General features: G+C 38.5%; 1 protein-coding gene across 1 annotated transcript; it reads right to left on the bottom strand.

Annotated features, from left to right (window-relative positions):
* Positions 1–2,862: 2,862 nt before the first annotated feature.
* LOC114164680 (primary amine oxidase-like) lies at positions 2,863–11,260 on the bottom strand. The gene is made up of 5 exons (XM_028049427.1): positions 10,102–11,260; positions 4,278–4,455; positions 3,898–4,011; positions 3,273–3,820; positions 2,863–3,167 (listed from the first exon to the last, which is right to left on the bottom strand). Exons 1-5 carry the CDS (start codon positions 11,202–11,204, stop codon positions 2,957–2,959), a joined length of 2,154 nt encoding a protein of 717 aa, XP_027905228.1. The 5' UTR covers positions 11,205–11,260; the 3' UTR covers positions 2,863–2,956.
* Between the last annotated feature and the right edge of the window lie 2,347 nt (positions 11,261–13,607).

Here is a 13,607-nt window from a genome sequence, read left to right as displayed (position 1 = left end):
TATGTCAAATATCTTCTTTAATTATTTGTTTTCCAAATATTTATATTATTTGGATTTTCTGCACGAATAAAGTTAATGTTCATAATTCTATTGTGATAATGTTTGGTGCAAAAAATATATATATATATATATATATATATATATATATATATATATATATATATATATATATATATATATATATATATATATATATATATATATATATATATATATTACGTTTTGTTTAGATCTCTATAAAGATTTTTTTTTTTTGGGAATAGTTGGGAATAGATATGACTAGGATCACATTACATGTTATTTTCATGTAATATAAATCCATAAATGAATATGAAGTCCAAATGGAAGATGTTAAAAATTTTATTTTTTAACGTGGGTTATACATATTATTTATTTATTATATATATATATATATATATATATATATATATATATATATATATATATATATATAAGTTTTTTAATGTATGATATTTTTGACCTTTGATGTTTGTTCAAACACTGACGTCGTACAGGGTGACGTCAAAATAATGTCAGAAAACAGAATAACGTCACTTAACGTCGGGGCAGTAGGGGTCCGACATTATCCAACGTCGGGGCCAAAAGTAGCAGACGTCAATTTTCGCGCTAAATGGAGCCATAAAACAGAGCAATTTGACTTCTGTTGGGCTTTGACAGACGTTAAATAACGTCAGTCATGGTAAGCTCAAACGTTAAATAACATCTGTCAGAGCACCACCAGACGTCAAAAATGCTATATATTTTTTTTAAATTTGGTTGTTTTTACAACATTCCCACACCTGAAAATCAGCAAATTTCTAGAACAGTTTCATAATAATTTCAGCACAATTCTGGAGTTACAATTATATCTAATAACACTTAAGTTTCAACATATATTCTAAACTAATATACACAATTCCCATGAATCTTCTTGCTTGTTACACTAAACATTACAAATAAAATAAACACATATCAAAGTCATAAGTTGACATACAAAAATTAATAACTTTAAACTAAATGAGTTCTAACCTTTTGATATAATACTTTAAGTTGTTGGCCTCTAGACTTACCCACAATTCTAATGAAATTTTGGAAACATAAAACATATGTTAGTTTTTATAACTAAGTAGATACACAGGTTAGGATTGAAAAAAAGCAATACTTATTCTTGTAACATGTTTTTCAAAGCAGGTGGAATCTTCCTATGGCATAAATAAAACCATACAACTGTGCATTGTCTTGGAATGATGACACATAGTTGCCAATGATAGCTACCATAAATCACAAGTACTTCATAATAATACTTCATAAAATATTACTAGCAAAAATACCTACGCATCAATGTATGGCGCAAAGTAGATATCTCTATTTGACTCAACCATCTATGTTTGCAAATAAAGTTTGATGTGGTCATGTGAGTTTCCTGAAAGTTGAATGGTTTGAGGTTCAATGAATCCATAGACGGACGATCGACCTTGGTCCACAATGATCCATAATAAATCTACATACATAAAATAAAAATTAATGCAACAATAATATTAAAAAATCAAATACAATTAGTCCAATTTTACAAATAACAATAAATATAATTTTATTTCGTAATTTTATAAATATTATTATAAAAATTCAATTAAAAAAAGAAATAGGCCAAAAAAACTAAAAAAAATAGTCTAAGATAAAAATTATAATTGCAAATAAAAAAATACAACCAATTATATACATACAATGAAAAAGAGATAACAAACAAAATAATCTCAAAACGATGCAAATGGGGATGAAAACACATAATATTCGGTTGAAAACGCCTAAAATCAATCCACAATCAAATCCCAACCAGTTTGGTGGTGAAAAATGTTCGAAGTTCACCTAGAGGAGGTCGGAATAATGGTCACCATCGGGAAGGATCGCGAAACACTGCAAATGGGGATGAAAACGAAAAATATTCGGTTCAAAACGCCTAAAATCAATCCATAATCAAATCCCAACAACTTTGGTGGTGAAAAACGTTCGAAAATTACCTGGAAGAGCTCAGAATGGTGGTCACTGGTAGAGAAGCTTCGCAAAAAAATGGTGGCGCGACGAAACAGTTAGGGTTTCTACGTTTCGCGTAGAGAAAACCCAAAAATTTACGTCAGGACTGCATGGTCAGACGTTAATTAACGTTGGTACAGAGGGGATTAGACGTTAAATTAAGTTGGGGCAGAATGGGTCAGACGTTAAATTAAGTCGGGGACAGAGAGCTCAGACGTTAATTTTTACATAACGTCGGGGTCTGTGGGTCAGACGTTAAATTATGTCTCTGTTGGAATGGGCAGACGTTAAAAAAGTCAAATAATTCACAAAAATGACACCGGTCATTTTTAATGTGGGACTTTTTCTGGACGGACGTTATATGGGTGACGTTATAGGGCTTTTTTGTGTTAGTGATGTATTAGTTATTTACATTTAGTTGAGTTGAATAGAAGTGATCTAATTTTAGTGGATCTTTATACCACGCGTGGTGAAACTAAAATTGACATGGGCTTAAATGAATGAAAACTAGTTTGGCTCGTTAAAAGTTAATGAGAATCCTAACAGGTTTAAAATCAGAAGGATGATCATGGTCTACAAAATGCCAGATTAAAAACATACGTTTCTTTGTCTCCCATCGTAGAAACATTAGGGATATCAAGTCATATTTAGGATTATGTTAATTTGGCTAAGAGGATGGCTGCACCAAAAGACCATCCTTCTACAACCTTTAGTCAATACCAAAATGGAAACAGTTATGCTTATCCATGCTTGTTTGTCTTTATTGCTTATTAATAAAGATGGGAAACATTACTCCAAAATATAAGTAGCGTACAGAATAAAAATAAGATTACGTACAAACTGATAAAATTTATTTCGACCAATGGTAGACATTCTTGTGGGGTCTTCTTCCTACAATCATGATTGTTGAGCCAATAATGGAATCTCAAGCTGAATCATGAGCTTCAGAAGCCGGTAAATCTTCCTCAAAATTGGGAGGCACTGCAAGGATCGAATTTCTCTCAAAGAAATTAACAGGCTTCAAATCAAAACTTGATGACACAGTAGGCATTATAGGATAGTCCTCTTGACATGGTATGTGATGAAATCCTATTGTGTACCACAGAACTATGTCCTTATTCTCAATTCCTCGATCCCTGCATATTAAACATCAAACACTTTCACAAATCAATATGATGAAAGGTAGAATTAGCATTGAACCATGACTTAAGAAAGGTAGAATCATGAAAAGAATGTGTGACCTGTTGGACCACACTTGAAGAGTATCATCTCCTTTGCTCTGGTAAGCTAATAAGCCACCAGCCCATTGTTCACTCTTGTTGTATGGAGTGACCCATATTTGATTGTTGGTAAAAGCTGCTCTTTTCTGTGGTAGGTCTTCTGGATCCAGCAAGCTACCTACTGTGGCACCTGGAACCAATTTGTACCCAACAGGGTTCCCTACCTTTGTTTTCTTCAATGGATTCACCACATGAAACTCATATGGCTCATACAGTTGAAGTCTTATTTGAGCATCTTTCTCTGTCTTTGCCACTTTTCTAACTGCTTTCAAATAACTCTTTCTGGGTGATTCTCCTGGAGCCGTCTCTTGCCTCTTTAAGTTTACCTTACCAAATGAATTGTCTGACCCATCAACATCCATGTCTAGGTAATACGTGATAAAATGGTCATGGATTACACCGATAAGGTTTTCGCTCAAAAGGGTTCCATAAAGATATTCTTTTTCAGGAACTTGGTCCATGTTCTCATAGGTAGTTCCTTTCACCATTAAGATACCACTCAGTCCAACCTGCATAAGACAAATGCATAAAAGTTTCAAATTTTGATTGATTATGTCTCATGTGACTGCCAATTTTCTTCGCTAACCTTTGCTCTGATTAGCCCATCGGTTTGAAATTCCCAATCCATGATGTAGTCATAGTTTTGCAGCATTGCTGCCATCCTAACCACTAGTGTCACCTTTGGCCTTGTTTCTGAAACCTGTCAGTCACCACAGCACGTACCCAAACAAACAAAGTTAAGAGATAAAACAATTTTTATTCACAATTAACGAACAACAGCTCCAAAATAGTCAAAGTTCATAATTTTAAGTGTCCATCCATAATTAGAAACTAAAGTACATGGGGATTTGCTTCTAACAGTGTGTTTGGATTATAAGGTCTTTAACGTTCATTGATTCAAACCAAACACACTCACTCACTCACACACACACTCTAGTATGAGGTTTGCATGAGAGAAATGCTTACGTTGAGGCTAGCGACGGTGGCTTCAGCATGTCTCCAAGCAATGTCACCAGCATAACTCTCAAAGATGCAAATCATGTTGGGTTGGAGATAAGGTGTTCCATCATAAGATGCAAACACACCATCCATGTAGTAAGCATTTCGTGGACAATCATTCAGAGGGTTGAACTGTTGGAAAAAACTCACACACACTAGAAGAATATGCAATGTAACTCATTGTGGTATTTTTCATTGATGGAGAATACGCTATTATATAGCCAATTACAAACCAAATAATAACAAATCAAACTAAATCTTTATCTAATCTAATCTTATCTAATACCCCATAATATCAAACTAAATCTTATATATTCTAACTAACTAAAATAACAACTAACTTAAATCTAATTAACCAAATATAAAATACCCTATCACTTTGCTAAATAAAAACAACTCTATAATCTAAAATATAATCTAAATATCATCTAACAAAATTAAAGATTATCTAACAAGATTAAAGATTATCCAACAAAACTCCCCCATAATCTTAAATCTTTTTCTTCTCTCGTCCTGAACAATCTTCTATCTCCATAGCCGACTTGCTTGATCTTCTCTTTATCCAACTTGATCTTCTCTTTATCCGACTTGATCTTCTCTTTGACCGACTTCATCTTAACCTTGGCTGACTTACCCTTTGTTGGGTTCTTTGTGATCTTTGTGGCCGACTTGCCATTAACCGGGATCCTCTGAATAGGCCCAGCTCTCTTTAAGAGATCGGAAAATTTCCATGCCTTCACACCAAACTTATCATCCATTCCAAGTCGCCAATTCTCATCTTGCACCTCCAGTACAACTCTCAGATCCTTCTCGACACGCAACTGCTCTTGCAAACTTAACACTTCTTGTTCATCTTCTTCAAGATCCGAGTTGTCCACACTCCACGACCTATCCGAGCTATCTGCATGTCTTGACCACCTCTCCATGCTACTGGACTGATTTATGACATTCAACCTTCTTGCCGACTTCTCCACTTGTTTGTGCTCATCCCTCTAGCTACATCCCATCATCAACAACACTGCTTCTTCTTTAACTTCTTCGGCAAGATTGGTTGTCTCTTCTATTTCTGATCGCACTGCTTTAATTTTCTTACTTGTATCTTTCTCCACCATGTCGTTTTGAACAGATCTCATGTTGCCTTCACTGTCCACATGTTTCAAACACCTTTTCTGCAGGATGCTCAACTCCAATTTGTACATCCTATTTTTCTCCTTTTCTACCCGGGCTGCTAGCCGACCGTGCTTGTCCTTCAAGTACAGTACCTGGTTCTTTATTATAATCGAGTTTCCTTTCTCCACTATCTGACCTATGCTCAAAATATTACTCTTCAGCTCAGGAACATAGTAGACATCCCTGATTTCTCCAATCCGTCCATCCTTCTGCATGTGCCTGATTGTTCCACGCCCTTTTATCACCATCTTGGAATCATCTCCACATGACACTAATCCGGCCTCCACCTTGGTGAGTTCGCTGAAGAAACTCTCATCTCCACACATGTGATTGCTCGCTCCAGTGTCCAGATACCAAACCGAGTTTAAACAACCTGGACTAAGCTCGTCACCTAATCTCCTTTCCTTCACATGGCTTGAACTCCACTCAGCTTCCGATTTACCGTTCTTGAGTTCGGCATCTGAGTTTTGCATCATCATTAAAATCCCTATCTCTTCCTCGTCGTCTTCCTCTGTGAGAAGATTTTTCTCCTTTTTTTCCGATTGACAATATTTTGCTATATGACCGATCTTGCCACAGTTGTAGCAATATGCCGATCTGCATTCTCTTGCGTAATGGCCGTACTTGCCACACCTAAAGCATTCCACTTCTGACTTAGACCAATCTCCTTGGCCCCTTTCTTGACCACGACCATGCCAATTCTGCTGCCTAGTCTGATCTGTGCTCTCTTCAACATTATCTCGGTCACATCCACCTCGACCTTGTCTACCTCGACCTTGGCCACCTCGTCCTCTTCCACCTCGTCCTCTGCCTCCAGGACCTCGGCTCTGAGTATTCCGAGTTTCATCCAAATCAAGTTGCGCTTTTAGTGCTTGATCACGTGGTTCGTGCTTCTTCCCTTTCCTTTGTTCATGGGCCTCCAATGACCCGGCAAGTTCTTCCACAGAGAGAATTGACAGGTCCTTCGACTCTTCGATGGCGCATACAATGCTCTCGAAATCATCTGTCAATGATCTCAAGATTTTCTCCGCAACCCGGCTTGCCGGCATTGGCTCTCCGTTCCTGCCGAGTTGGTTGGCCACCTTCTCTACCCGAGTTATGTACTCGGCTGCCTGCTCTTTATCTTCCATCTTCAGCCCTTCAAACTCTCCTCTGAGAGCTTGAAGTCGGACTTGTCTGACCCGATCGTTCCCTCTGTATGCAACCTCCAGAATATCCCATGCTTCCTTTGAAGATGCAACGTTTGCAATCTTCTCAAAGCCTGACTCGTCCACAGCGTTGTACAAAAAATACAAAGCCGACTTGTCTTTCACTCGCGTCTTCTTCAACGCAGCAATCTGGGCCACTGTCTGATTTGCATCCTCCGCGGGTTCTTCGTATCCGCTCTCCACTATATCCCAAATGTCTTGGGATCCCAGAAGGGTCTTCATCTGCAGACACCAATTATCATAATTGGTTTTCTTCGTCAATTGCGGCACCGTCATACCGTTCACAACCTTTGCCATCTCTCCTCTTTTTTTTTTCTCCCAAAGCACTTAAGCGCACACTTGTTTTCACTCACACACACACTCTCTCTCTCTCTCTCCACTCGGTACTCAGAGCATAAAGCTCTGATACCACTTTGTTGGAAAAAACTCACACACACTAGAAGAATATGCAATGTAACTCATTGTGGTATTTTTCATTGATGGAGAATACGCTATTATATAGCCAATTACAAACCAAATAATAACAAATCAAACTAAATCTTTATCTAATCTAATCTTATCTAATACCCCATAATATCAAACTAAATCTTATATATTCTAACTAACTAAAATAACAACTAACTTAAATCTAATTAACCAAATATAAAATACCCTATCACTTTGCTAAATAAAAACAACTCTATAATCTAAAATATAATCTAAATATCATCTAACAAAATTAAAGATTATCTAACAAGATTAAAGATTATCCAACAAAACTCCCCCATAATCTTAAATCTTTTTCTTCTCTCGTCCTGAACAATCTTCTATCTCCATAGCCGACTTGCTTGATCTTCTCTTTATCCAACTTGATCTTCTCTTTATCCGACTTGATCTTCTCTTTGACCGACTTCATCTTAACCTTGGCTGACTTACCCTTTGTTGGGTTCTTTGTGATCTTTGTGGCCGACTTGCCATTAACCGGGATCCTCTGAATAGGCCCAGCTCTCTTTAAGAGATCGGAAAATTTCCATGCCTTCACACCAAACTTATCATCCATTCCAAGTCGCCAATTCTCATCTTGCACCTCCAGTACAACTCTCAGATCCTTCTCGACACGCAACTGCTCTTGCAAACTTAACACTTCTTGTTCATCTTCTTCAAGATCCGAGTTGTCCACACTCCACGACCTATCCGAGCTATCTGCATGTCTTGACCACCTCTCCATGCTACTGGACTGATTTATGACATTCAACCTTCTTGCCGACTTCTCCACTTGTTTGTGCTCATCCCTCTAGCTACATCCCATCATCAACAACACTGCTTCTTCTTTAACTTCTTCGGCAAGATTGGTTGTCTCTTCTATTTCTGATCGCACTGCTTTAATTTTCTTACTTGTATCTTTCTCCACCATGTCGTTTTGAACAGATCTCATGTTGCCTTCACTGTCTACATGTTTCAAACACCTTTTCTGCAGGATGCTCAACTCCAATTTGTACATCCTATTTTTCTCCTTTTCTACCCGGGCTGCTAGCCGACCGTGCTTGTCCTTCAAGTACAGTACCTGGTTCTTTATTATAATCGAGTTTCCTTTCTCCACTATCTGACCTATGCTCAAAATATTACTCTTCAGCTCAGGAACATAGTAGACATCCCTGATTTCTCCAATCCGTCCATCCTTCTGCATGTGCCTGATTGTTCCACGCCCTTTTATCACCATCTTGGAATCATCTCCACATGACACTAATCCGGCCTCCACCTTGGTGAGTTCGCTGAAGAAACTCTCATCTCCACACATGTGATTGCTCGCTCCAGTGTCCAGATACCAAACCGAGTTTAAACAACCTGGACTAAGCTCGTCACCTAATCTCCTTTCCTTCACATGGCTTGAACTCCACTCAGCTTCCGATTTACCGTTCTTGAGTTCGGCATCTGAGTTTTGCATCATCATTAAAATCCCTATCTCTTCCTCGTCGTCTTCCTCTGTGAGAAGATTTTTCTCCTTTTTTTCCGATTGACAATATTTTGCTATATGACCGATCTTGCCACAGTTGTAGCAATATGCCGATCTGCATTCTCTTGCGTAATGGCCGTACTTGCCACACCTAAAGCATTCCACTTCTGACTTAGACCAATCTCCTTGGCCCCTTTCTTGACCACGACCATGCCAATTCTGCTGCCTAGTCTGATCTGTGCTCTCTTCAACATTATCTCGGTCACATCCACCTCGACCTTGTCTACCTCGACCTTGGCCACCTCGTCCTCTTCCACCTCGTCCTCTGCCTCCAGGACCTCGGCTCTGAGTATTCCGAGTTTCATCCAAATCAAGTTGCGCTTTTAGTGCTTGATCACGTGGTTCGTGCTTCTTCCCTTTCCTTTGTTCATGGGCCTCCAATGACCCGGCAAGTTCTTCCACAGAGAGAACTGACAGGTCCTTCGACTCTTCGATGGCGCATACAATGCTCTCGAAATCATCTGTCAATGATCTCAAGATTTTCTCCGCAACCCGGCTTGCCGGCATTGGCTCTCCGTTCCTGCCGAGTTGGTTGGCCACCTTCTCTACCCGAGTTATGTACTCGGCTGCCTGCTCTTTATCTTCCATCTTCAGCCCTTCAAACTCTCCTCTGAGAGCTTGAAGTCGGACTTGTCTGACCCGATCGTTCCCTCTGTATGCAACCTCCAGAATATCCCATGCTTCCTTTGAAGATGCAACGTTTGCAATCTTCTCAAAGCCTGACTCGTCCACAGCGTTGTACAAAAAATACAAAGCCGACTTGTCTTTCACTCGCGTCTTCTTCAACGCAGCAATCTGGGCCACTGTCTGATTTGCATCCTCCGCGGGTTCTTCGTATCCGCTCTCCACTATATCCCAAATGTCTTGGGATCCCAGAAGGGTCTTCATCTGCAGACACCAATTATCATAATTGGTTTTCTTCGTCAATTGCGGCACCGTCATACCGTTCACAACCTTTGCCATCTCTCCTCTTTTTTTTTTCTCCCAAAGCACTTAAGCGCACACTTGTTTTCACTCACACACACACTCTCTCTCTCTCTCTCCACTCGGTACTCAGAGCATAAAGCTCTGATACCACTTTGTTGGAAAAAACTCACACACACTAGAAGAATATGCAATGTAACTCATTGTGGTATTTTTCATTGATGGAGAATACGCTATTATATAGCCAATTACAAACCAAATAATAACAAATCAAACTAAATCTTTATCTAATCTAATCTTATCTAATACCCCATAATATCAAACTAAATCTTATATATTCTAACTAACTAAAATAACAACTAACTTAAATCTAATTAACCAAATATAAAATACCCTATCACTTTGCTAAATAAAAACAACTCTATAATCTAAAATATAATCTAAATATCATCTAACAAAATTAAAGATTATCTAACAAGATTAAAGATTATCCAACATTAACGGCATTGACTGCAACCCATACTCACCAGCATCTATGTATGTCCTAAAGTACCAACCTTCTGTGGGGTCCATGTAGGGCACAAATAGCTCAGATACGAACCCTTTGTACATTACATTTCTCAGCATTGATGTGTCAGGATCCCTCACCTTGACCTGTGAAATTATGATCCCTGCTCTTGGGTCAGGTCTGAGGTGAAATTCCCAGTTTGCCCACTTCACCATGTGCCCATCAACACTGAAGCTAGGACCTTTTGGTTGCTCCAAGGATATTGGATTCAGCAGCCTCATCTCCCCTCTCAGCTTCTGAATGGAGTAACGGTAATCAGTGTTGGAAGCATTAGCCACAGGGATGTTTTTGCCATCATCTGAAACAGCCAGCACCTCTTTACTATCCATGTCAACCAAAGCAGTGAAACCCTCGATTGGTTTCATGTAGAAGTTGACAATGCCTTCTTTGGAATAGCACGTCACCTTCATCAACCTTCTATTCTCCTCCTCCTCCAGTTTCTCATACCCCCCTGAAGACAGCGACGAGCATACCAGGTCATCTAAATTCAGACCACGTTTGGCGAGCGAGTTGTTGAACTCAGGGCACCTGAGGGTAGCCTCTCGCACCCCGTACAGGTCCTCTTCAGTAACCATGGGGTACCCAGAAACCAAACCGGTTTCATGGCTCGTGACATGGCCGATTTCGAGGTCCACAGTGAAAACATGAGAGACCCTATTGACAACTGCAACCACGGAAGCCTTCCTTGGCAAGGGTGGATCACCCTTTTTCCATTTGAGGACTAGTTTTTTGTCTGGTTCTTCAAGGACCACAGAGTTTAGAGTGTAGCTGGACGAGGACTTGAAGAGAGGGTGAGAAGAGAGGATGGTTCTGACCCTGTTGAACTCTTGGATGGTTAGAGGGTCAAGAGGGTGTTGAGGAGTTTCTGATTCAAGGTGATGATAGGTAGGGGATGATGAGTAGAAGGTGTTCTTTGGGATGTACCATCTTGAGTGAAATTTAGAGTTTGGAAGTGATGGAAGATGAAGCCATGTGAGAAGTAAAACTAGAGCCAGAAGAAGCACGAATCGCCATGAGTTTCTGGCTTCCATGTATGGATAGATAGATTGATAAAATGGGTATATTTGGTTTGGAAGAAGAATTATTAAAAATAATGAAAACTTTGAGCTGAATGCATTTTTAGGACATGCTCATGTTTATGGAGTGAGGAAGGTAGAAGTAGGGGTGGCAATGCGGGCCAACCCGGTCCGTTTAGGCCCGCCCCGCATCAGGCCCATTTAGGACCACCCTGCATCAGGCCCGTTTAGGCCCGTCCCGCATCAGGCCCGTTTAGGCCCGCTCCGCATCAGGCCCGTTTAGGCCCGCCCCACGTCAGGCCCGTTTAGGACTGCCCCGCATCAGGCCCGTTTAGGCCCGTCCCGCATCAGGCCCGTTTAGGCCCACTCCGCATCAGGCCCGTTTAGGCCCGCTCCGCATCAGGCCCGTTTAGGCCCGCTCCGCATCAGGCCCGTTTAGGCCCGCCCCGCATCAGGCATGCACAACTCGGGCTGACCCGGCCCGTCCTGCCCCGCATATTTTATGCAGGCTGAAAACACTGGCCCGCCTCGCATACTTCTTGGCCTGCGGGCCGGCCCGCTTTTTTTTTTTTTTAATTTTTATGATAAAACTTTCAATGTTTAAAAATTGGGAAACTTTAAGAAATTCGTAAAATTAAGTAAAGACTTTGGGGAATTAGATGATAAATTGATAATTCAACATTTTCATCATATTCATACTATGACATACACAATGTATTCTTTAAATTTTAGCACATTAAAAATTACATAATATTTGTCTTTTCCAGTTATACAAAAATTTGAAACGTTAATGCAAGAATCCATAAAAGAAGTAATTAATATACATAAGTACAAGTTTTTTTTTTAAATTTTATGCGAGCTTGTGGGCCGGCCCGCACGGGCCTACGGGCTCACTACCCTGACCCGTCCCACTTTTTTTCTGCAACCTACGGGCCGGGCCCGCGGACCAGGTCCTAATTGCCATCCCTAGTTAGAAGACGATGATTCAGAAAGTTTGAGTCGTGTCTGCAACAATGATATATGATAATGATATTTGCATATTAGAATTCCGTATACCGACACTTGTCGTACAAGTCATATTTATTTATTTAAAATTAAAAAACAGAAAAAACAAATACATAGCTATAAGTTACATAAGTAATTAAAATATAAAAACTTTAAATGATACTTAACAGTTTTATAAATAATAAAAAAAATTGCCTCACAAATTGTTGAAAAAATTGATTAAATAAGAAAGTTGATTTGTTTTAATACTATGTAAATATATTAGTAATGAAAAAAAAATTGAATGAATAAAATTTGTGTTTATAAAAGTACGATATTAAAAGATTTATCGTTACTTTTTAAAAACCTTGAAATTGTAAATATTCAATAATATACATAAAGATTTAAAAAGTTAAATAATTTATTGATTTTTTATGTTAATAACATGTTAGAAATATACAATATTATTGTTTTTCACTAATAAAAAGTTTAACCTTTGCTATTTTAAGTTTTTTACATCAGTTAAAGGTCCTCTTAACAAAAGACATTAACTTGAGGTATATTGTAAAGACAACAACGTCAATTTGTGCGTTATTATTTTTTTTTAAATTTTTTGTGTTAATATTTTCCTTCATTGAAATCATTGAAAATTAATATACAATTCAAGAAATAACCTCAAAAATTTTCAAAATTTTCCAAGTAATCAGTATCTTAAATAAAGCTATAAAATATGGAAAAATGAGTGAAAAATACTACCAAAAAAAAAACCTTAGAGTTTGTGACTAATTTGAAGTTTTTAACCCTAAATTTTCACAACTCTGAATATGTGACCAACATCTTAGACCTAAACACTCAAGATTCAAATACAAAAAAAATTTGAGTCAAAATGCAAAATCACAAAAATGCAACCTGTACGGTACATGTGAATGAAAATATCAACCTTAATGTGAAATGCAATCGGGGAGAATGAAAACTTGAGTCTAAATCAGGGACTCCTTTATAATAGACAGTAAAGGACGTCAAACTTAGGGCCCATAGACGCTAAAGGATGTAGGACCTAGGGCTAATAGACGTTAAAGGGCATCGGACTACCCTTGGTCTGACATCAAATTCAAAATTGATGTTTGTTATGAGGATGTCTGACGTCAATTTTGACAAAATATTTACAAAAATGTCACCGCCCATTTTAACGTCAAATTTTGCTACATTTGACATGAAACTAGTGACGTTATAAAACCCTTTTACATTAGTGATTGAGAGTTGAATATCAAATAGTAGGACTCCTGAGATAATTGTTTTTTATGTACCATGGTGTTTGACAATACAACCATCACTTTGGAAGACTTCGTTTTCCAATGTTTATTTCAATCCAATTCTTAAAGATTTGGACGACCTTTGAAGCTTTTTTTATTTGTTGGATTGTGGTACACTTAT

Source organism: Vigna unguiculata, chromosome 1 (assembly GCF_004118075.2).
Source record: "Vigna unguiculata cultivar IT97K-499-35 chromosome 1, ASM411807v1, whole genome shotgun sequence".
In the NCBI taxonomy this organism is placed as follows: Eukaryota; Viridiplantae; Streptophyta; class Magnoliopsida; order Fabales; family Fabaceae; genus Vigna; species Vigna unguiculata.
The sequence above is the reverse complement of the archived record's forward strand: the minus strand, read 5'-3'. Positions and strand labels throughout refer to the sequence as shown.

Bases quoted from the DNA above. Each gene is read 5' to 3' on its own strand.
- LOC114164680 (XM_028049427.1), bottom strand. From the start codon at position 11,204: ATGGAAGCCAGAAACTCATGGCGATTCGTGCTTCTTCTGGCTCTAGTT. The intron at 4,456-10,101 runs GTTGGATAATCT...AGTGTGTGTGAG, and splicing joins TTGCAGTCAATGCCGTTAAT to TTTTTTCCAACAGTTCAACC. The intron at 3,168-3,272 runs GTCACACATTCT...TTTAATATGCAG, and splicing joins CTTCAAGTGTGGTCCAACAG to GGATCGAGGAATTGAGAATA.